At 36.0% G+C, this 9,122-nt stretch overlaps 1 protein-coding gene across 1 annotated transcript; it reads left to right on the top strand.

Annotated features, from left to right (window-relative positions):
- The first annotated feature begins 7,655 nt into the window (after positions 1-7,655).
- Positions 7,656-8,648, top strand: LOC110322163 (olfactory receptor 495). Its single transcript, XM_021198701.1, has one exon. It carries the CDS (start codon positions 7,656-7,658, stop codon positions 8,646-8,648), a length of 993 nt encoding a protein of 330 aa, XP_021054360.1.
- The last annotated feature ends 474 nt before the right edge of the window (positions 8,649-9,122 follow it).

Below are 9,122 nucleotides of genomic sequence, written 5' to 3'. Positions count from 1 at the left end.
ATTTTGCTGAAAGGAACCAAGATATAGCTGTCTGTTGTGAGGCTATGCCAGTGCCTTGCAAACACAGAAGTGGATGCTCACAGTCACCTATTGGATGGAACACAGGGCCCCCAATAGAGGAGCTAGAGAAAGTACCCAAGGAGCTGAAGGGGGCTGCAACCCTATAGGTGGAACAACAGTATGAACTAACCAGTATCCCCTGAGCTCGAGTCTCTAGCTGCATATGTAGCAGAAGATGGNCTAGTCAGCCATCATTGGGAAGAGAGGCCCCTCGGTCTTGCAAACTTTATATGCCTCAGTACAGGGAACACCAGAGCCAAGAACAGGGAGTGGGTGGGTAGGGGAGCTGGAGGGGAGGGGAAAGGGGACTTTGGCCATAGCATTTAAAATGTAAATGAAGTAAATACCTAATAAAAATTGTAAAAAAAAAAAAAAGATTTAAAAAGGAGATAAATAGAGGGGGGTGGACAGTTGGTAAGAAAAGTACTCTTTAACCACATACAAAGATAGTATGTTATACTTTCTCCCAGTCAGACATTGTTAAGAGCATTTTACTTTTGGAACATTCTTTGTTGAAAACAAATCACCCAGGTTTGTCTTCAAGGAAATGCTGTACCTGATGCTGATAAAACATGTATGAATGCAAAAATAAATAAATAAATAAGTAGATAGATAGATAGATAGATAGATAGATAGATAATAAGACTTAAGATATTCAGTAAAAAGGTACAAGTTTGCTTTTCCTAGCAATATATGATATTCTAAGGAAAAAAAGCATTTGGTTGTATATTCTAGGTAACAGCTTTTAGATACAGAGTTCTACAAAACTTAGAATTATGGTATTCTCAACCAGATACCCTGAGAAGGAGTGGTGTGACTTCAAGGCAGAGTTGAAACTGCTGCCAATGAAAGAGACAGATAATCCACTCTTGAAGCCCCTGGTCACAAGCTTAGGAAGCTAAGAGGGACTATACAATTGTTGTCCATTCTATTTTGATCTGTAGCTTGAGAGAATATTTTTCCTAAACACTAAAACTTATACAAGAGAAAGAAGTTTGACTTAAAAATGTACATAGTATATAGCATATATCATATAGTTTAATATAATGTAATATAATGTATAACCATATATGCATTTATGAATATATATTTGTATGTATAAGAAAGAGAAGTCAGGCATGATGTACTATACCTAAATTAATATAACTAGGGAAGTTGAGGCAAGAGAATTGCCATAAATTCAAGGCCAGCCTGAGCTACAGAATAAAATCCTTTCTCAAAACAAACAAACAAATAAATACCCTCACATACACACATGCACTCTGAGAGAGAGAGAGAGAGAGAGAGAGAGAGAGAGAGAGAGAGAGAGAGAGAGAGAGAGAGAGAGAGAGAGAGAGAGAGAGAGAAAGAATATCTACGCACAATGTCTCCTAGTCAGGAACATTAAATGGCAGGGTGCTGATGACTTTGCTAGACTGACGAAGGCATCATAGACACAGCGCCAGTTGCATCTGCACTCTGGTCCACACTTGTTGGAATTGCACTTGGGACATGAGTAGAAGTATCCCAGGCAGTTCTTCTCCAGGCAGTCACACAGATCCAATTCATTACAGATTAGACTGCCACTTTTGTCATACTTCTTCATCACTTCATACTTTACAGAAAAATATTCATTTAACTTCACCTCCACACTTTCTTTTTCTGCTGCCTTATCTTGGGATTAAAATCTGCCAACTGAAGTCCAGGGCTTTGAAATGACAAGCACTTTAGCTGCAGTTCTATTTGTTACTGTGAGTCACCAGCCAGGCTTGCAAACCTGACAGAATGAACATACTCCAGATCTAGCTTTTCTTGGGTTTAAAGACAGAGCAGTAATTGAACTCCCACAACCATCACTGAAGAATCTCATTTACTACATCCAGATCCTACTTACATATACTTTGGCTTACTATTTTTCAAAGCATATATTTATATATATATATATATATATATATATATATATATATATATATATATATATTTTATTTCCCTTTCCTAACAAAATCTACCCATTTCCTCCAGTAGATTACTCTTTAGTTTACAATTCTAGGGATCGTAGCTTAGTTGTCATTAACTTAACAGCTAGTAAGCACATTTAAGCAAGTACATACCATACTTTAATTTATGGGTCTGTCGTTATTTTTTATAGATCCATCCAATTGCCTACAAATTTTATGATGTCATTTTTGTAACTGTTGATTAATTATCCTTGTGTCGATATACCACAATTTCTATCCATTATTCTCTTGAGGGACATACAGGTTGTGTGGTGGTTTGAATCTAAATGACTCCCATAGCCTCACTACCAGTTGGTATGGCCTTGATGGAGTAGGTGTGACTTTGTTGGAGGGACAAAGAGTAGAGTTTGAGGGAGTGGTCAACTAATAACTGACAAAACTTTAGACTTATGCCAAGGGCAAGCACCAATCTCTGTCACTGTTAGTGATATTGTTATTCTCACAGAGAGGAGTCCAGAATAACTGTTCTCTGAGAGGTTTCATCCAGCAACAAAATGAAATAGATACAGAGGCCCATAGCCAAATATTAGATGAAGCTCTGAGAGTCTTACAGAAGAGTTTGGAGAATGTTTGCAGGCCTTGGAGGGGATAGGAACTCCTCAGGAAGATCAACAGAATCAACCTACCGGGAGACTTGTGGGCTCCCAGAGACTGAACTACCAACCAAAGAGAATATATGAAAAATACATAGGTCCTCATGCACATATATAGTAGATGTGTAGCTCCATATTCGTGTGTGTCCCACCTAAATCCTCTGCCTATCTGTAGATCCTGTTCCTCTATCTAGACTGCCCAAGTGGTAGAAGATGCACTTGGCTTTGCAGAAACTTGATGTGCTAGGTTCTCCACCCTTTCAAAGAAAAGTGGAAGGGGATGGGGGTAGAGACTATGTAAGTGGGGACTGGGAAGAGTGGGTCAATGATCAAGATTTAAAGTGAATAAATACATTAAATAATATATATATAAATCTATATAAATATGTATATAAATATATATATACATATGAATATGAGTAAAGAAAAATAAGTTATTAATTTGAAAGAAACCAAGCAATGTTATATGTGAATATTTGGAGTGAAGAACGTAAAGAGAACATTATAAAATAATATGATTACAAAATATAAATTAAATAGTTTTAAATAAAGGCATTATTCCTAAAGTTACTTATTAGCCATGTAGAAAACTACTCCATCTGCTAGATGACAAGCAGAAAAATAAAAGGAACTTCTTTTACATACAAGTCATGCAGCTCTGGTGTAGAAAGTGATGATTGAAGTTCAAGAAAAGCACATGCCCATCAAATCCAGCTGTTGGTTTTAGGAAGACTAGTAGATTACCAGTAAAGTATGATACCATTTGTCTTTTTGTATGACTCAGAAAACCATGGACAGGCACCATCTTGAGAGGAAACCAATTCCTTAAAACTGATGTGCTTTGTGTCCTTGAGAATATGGTACAACCCCAAATCAAAGATGGCTAAGTTTACCCTCCCATTCCTACAAAATGAGAGACGGCCATGGAAGGCAGCTGGGAAAAAAGGAGGGTCCAGACACTAACAAGCTGAAAAAAGGCAGGTGGCAGGAATCTCACATCTTACAAAAAAAGTGCACAACTACCCTTCATAGTCTGATCAAATCTCATCAGTTGAGCCTGAAATCAGCAGATAGATCAACTTCTGGAGCCATCTTTATGCCACTCAGTGTTCAAATCCTAAGATCACATTAAGTGTGTCCTATGAGGTTCATTAATACTTGGGAGATGTTCAAGTTGTGAAGGTAGTCACTCCACCTATTCAGTTCACAGTTGGTTTTTGTTTTTTCTTCTCACAATTGAGAAGCATCCTCAAGAAAAAGTTATGCAGCTGGGTGGGTAAAACCTGGAGACTTTCCAGGGGATGAAACTACCTGTCAACAACACATTACAAAGTTAATTTGCCTAGAAGAAACCTGTTGTGCACCAAGAAAAGAAGCTACACTCTTGAACAGAGCTATAGCAGACACCAAATAAATAAATAAATAAATAAATAAATAAATAAATAAATAAATAATAAATAAATAAAAAGACATAGAGACAAAATGCCAGCATAAACCATAAAAAAGAAGAAATCACAAATTCACATAAATCCTGTACCCACCAAGTTGCAAAGAGAAGGAACAAAATCTTTTTTTTTATTCCATTTCATCTACTTTCATATCTTTATTTTTTTTAATTATTTCATTTAACTCTTTGTGTATTCTGGGTCTTCATTAGGGCATTTATCTATATCACATTTAAAGTCCTTGAAGCTATTCATAATTGCTGCTTTGAGGTCCTTGTGTTGTGTTTCAGCTAAAGTACTTTTCTCAACAACAATAAAAACAGAGTTATTGTTCACAGGAGGAGACACATTGTCTTAGTTGCTAATATTTATGTCTGTGCTGGGGTCTAGGCATCTAGAATTAGGAAAATTGTATTTCTAGGTGTAGCTATCTGCTTTTAAGTTTGCTCAGAGGATGTTCCCTTCTTTGGTTGATATTGCAACAATCGGGGTCCTAGTGTGTCAGTCTGTGGGGATCCCTGGTAGATAGCAGTTCTTTTGGTTAGTGATGTCTCTTCAAGCAACAACCTTGATCTGAAGGAATGACTGGCTCTGTCTAAGTGTGGTAGTTGTGTAGTCTCTAGTGAAGAACTGTTCTGTGGGTCACAGTTTAGTCACAAAGGAATTGGGTGTGGGATAGAAGGAATGCCATAAAAGGGTTTTCTAGAATAAATGAGGGAGCATGGATCTGCACCGAAAGAACAAATCCCAAAGAGATGAATATGGTCTTGCATTGGGGGCTCAGACAAAAACAGAAATCACAGAATGAAGGTAGTGAGGACACAGTTAGCTTACTTGGGTCTCAGTTAACTGCAGTGGCTCTGAGGTACTTGATAAATATCTGTGCTGCCTTCCACAGATAGTTACAAAGAAAAGGATATGTGTTAGAAGGAATGGCCAAAAATTTTGGTGAGGAAGATATAAAGGAACCCTGGATCTTCACCATTTGGCTAATTCCCAAGATGGTGGAAATAAACAAGTTGGAAGACAAGAAGAATTTTATTTCTAGGAATATTTCTATTTTGAGTTATTTGAAAATAATGAAAATAGTGTAGTCATGGATGAAAAAATCACAAATGATGGTAATGATGACATTTTATACTCTCGTCAATAAAAATTGTGTGTGCCTCAAACAATCACTCAATTTTGAATCTCATCCCTCCCTATAGTCACCTAAGTACCTAGTAGAGTACATTATAACAACCACCAAACACCAAAAGAAACAAAATGCTTCATTTCAGTGAGTAGTTATATTCTTGAATGTAAACTAACCTGAAACAAATATCAATTTGAAGGAACATTTACCTAAAATAATTTGTTATCATGTAAATCCCATAATCACCAAGTGAGAGTGCACCAATACTCACATAAAGAGGAAAACAAGAGATTGCTTGAGATTAACAGACTCCTTGAAAATTAATTGTGTTTTTAGGAAATGACCTGCTCAGTACTCATTGGAGCAAAGGTAATGATCATTGATGATTTGAATTCACACTGGAATCCAGAGCCTCTGCAGGGACTTATCCTCCGAGATAAACAATGACATTAGGAAAGAGATCTATATCTATAAAAACATAATAACGTTGAACTTCTAACTTTAAAATTAATTCTTATTTCAAGAGGTAAGCATTTGACTTTGTTGGCAAATGGAGATACTTTTTCTTTTAAATGTACTGTATTTCAAACCATGGGGAGAAATATGTTAGATGGAATTATGAAGTTATAACAGAAGGGGAAAAAGAAACTTTCTTAGAATTTCCTTGTATTTCATTAATAAATTATTCAGAATATTAATACATAAAAACAAGTTTTTATAGATTCCTTACTTATCCATCTGTTGGCAAGACCAGAAACCAACATGACCTGTCAAGCAGTATGCATGTGGCATTTTCAACAGTCTAACAAGTTCACTAGTTTTGAGATATTTTGGTGGATTACTGTTAGGGGACATCCTGTGCAAGGACCTGGTTGGTTTTGGAGTGAATGTGCCAGCCTCACAGGCATCGTTAAGACAAATGAGAGTGTAAGTATAGAATTTAGAAATTACATTCAATGTGTGTCTTGCTAAGTGAGCCTTGATTAATCTTTAAACTTCTGAGATTGAATACTGAGCAGTGTCCTTTGTTGAAAATCATGTGAATTAATTAGGAAATATTTCAGTTAGAAAACACATGACACTGGAAAAGCAGTGGGTATGTCTAAAGAATCACTAATAACATGCTATATATTCATAAAACATGATGATAGAATTGATATTTCAAATTATTTAAAAGAACAATGACCTATTCAGAAGAATTTAAAATACCTAATGGGTTTACAACTGGAATTCAGATTTGTAAATTTAATGTGATCTTCTTTCAGTTTTGCAGACTTTGTATTACCCATCAGAAAGCTGAAATTCCACTCTGATATTGGTCCTAATTTATATAGCCCTCAATTGTGTGGTCACCCATCATTTTATAGCCTGGTTACTAAAAGGAATTCTCTGAGTTCAACTTACCTTGTATTTGTATCTACTTCTCTTTTTAAAGATTTGTTATATTTATTTTGTGTGTGGATGTTGCCAGCATGAGTGCATTGTAGCACATGAATGCCTGGTGACTGTGAAGACCACAAGAGAGTGTTAGGACCTCTGATTTGAAACAACAGATTTCTGCTAGAAAACACAATGACCTGAGTAGGGATTGAACCCTTTTTTGTCAGTTCACCAACTGCTCATAATAACTGAGCCAACTCTGAAGCTTCATAAATTGATTATTTTGTATGTGTGTGTTTGATACTTAAAATATTTTCTGCTAGAATATAGAAATGGTAAAAAGAATAGTGCAGCTATATAGAAATAAAAATAGGAAAACATAAAAGTTTTTTTTTTAAAATTCTGTGCTGGCAATGTAGTAATTTAATAATAATAGCAATAGCTTAAGACATCATTAATTAATTCTATGCTTTTAAATTTTATACTTTTGTTAGGCTCATAATAAATAAATTGTTATTTTCTTAAGATTAACATTATTTTATATTTATCTATCTATTTGTGTATTCATACATTTATTTATTTGTGTAAGGGGATACTGGTAACACAGCATATATGTGGTTGACAAAGAACAACTTTCAGGAGTCGGTTCTTCCTTCCCACCTTGTAGGTTCCAGGTATCAAACTCTAGTTGTAACCTGTCAGTCTTGGTGACAAGAATCTTTACCTACCAAGCTCTCATAATTTTAAACTTAGCCTTAATGACAATCTTCTATATTTTATTTTAAGTAAATGTAAATAAATTTGTTTATTATTTATAACACATTTCTAGTATTTGTGCTTGAATAATTTTGAAATATTTGTTGCACATAAGTGTACAAATAATGACATGCTGGTAAAACATCAATAATTGGTTTAATATTTTGAATAATATATTAGTTTGTAATGTTCTCCATGTCCCGATTAAATAAAATGAAGTGACTTATTTATAAAACACATTTTGTAATGTCTTAATCAGAGCCTTAATCTACCAGCAACTACGTTTCTCATGGCTTTCCTGGAGGATGGGAACCACACTGCAGTGACAGAGTTCATTTTATTGGGATTAACAGATGACCCAGTTCTGAGAGACATCCTCTTTGCCATCATCCTGTGCATCTACCTAGTGACTGTGTCCGGGAACCTCAGCACCATCCTTCTCATCAGAGTCTCTTCCCAGCTCCATCATCCCATGTATTTTTTTCTCAGCCACTTGGCTTCTGTTGACATAGGCATTTCATCTTCTGTCACACCTAATATGCTTGTTAACTTCCTAGTAAAACAAAATACCATTTCCTACAGTGGATGTTCTATACAGTTTACCTCAGCTGTTTTCTTTGCAACAGTTGAGTGCTTCCTTCTAGCTGCCATGGCTTATGATCGCTTTGTAGCAATCTGCAACCCACTGCTTTATTCCACAAAAATGTCCACAGAAGTTTGTATCCAGTTGGTTGTAGGATCTTATATACAGGGTTTTCTTAATGCTTCCTTTTTCACTCTTTCCTTCTTTTCCTTGTTCTTCTGTGGACCAAATAGAATCAATCACTTTTATTGTGATGTTGCTCCTTTGTTGGAACTCTCCTGTTCTGATGTCACTGTTGCAGTTGTTATTACCTCAATTTCTGCAGGCTTTATCACAATAACAACAGTGTTTGTTATAGCCATCTCCTATTCCTGTATTTTCATCACTATTATGAAGATGCGCTCCACTGAGAGTCAATATAAGGCCTTCTCCACCTGTACCTCCCACCTCACTGCAGTCACTCTGTTCTATGGAACTACAATGTTCATTTATGTGATGCCCAAGTCCAGCTACTCCACTGACCAGAACAAGGTGTTGTCTGTATTCTACATGGTTGTGATCCCCATGTTGAACCCCCTCATCTACAGCCTCAGGAATAAGGAGATTAAGGGTGCTCTGAAGAGACACCTTGGTAAGAAAGTATATTCTTATGGTAACCAGATTTGTAAAACTCACTCTAATGACAATTACCAAGTATGACCATCATCTGAGGTTTAGTTATTCACCTTCTTGTTATTCCTTTTGCCTGAACCTCTTTTTTCTCCCAGTACACATAGAAATTATATTTTATTGCCTTTTCCCTCTTGTAGTTTTTAATGTCTTTGAAAACATTATGCAATGTATTTTGATCATGTTCCGCCCCTCTTTAACTCTTCTCAGTGTAGCTTCCTCCTCTACACATTCAACTATTATTTTTTTATCAAATTTATCTGTGGTACCTGTAGATATTTAGGTATTTAGCCTTTACTAAAGCACAGTTAGCCTACCAGGGCCATGTCCTTATAGATAGTTTACTTTCCTTCTGGAAGATATAAGTTGCCAATAACTCCTGAGCTACCTGTAGATTCATGCCCATGTTCCCTCTATGTGCTATCATTTTTGTCTAGTTTGAACATGTGGATGCCAAAAGTGCTAACATGAGGTCATATCTGCAACCATTCTGTTGTGCCCTGA

Source organism: Mus pahari, chromosome 5 (assembly GCF_900095145.1).
Source record: "Mus pahari chromosome 5, PAHARI_EIJ_v1.1, whole genome shotgun sequence".
Taxonomy (NCBI): Eukaryota; Metazoa; Chordata; class Mammalia; order Rodentia; family Muridae; genus Mus; species Mus pahari.
Note: the sequence above shows the minus strand (reverse complement) of the source record. Positions and strands in the feature narration are given on the sequence as shown.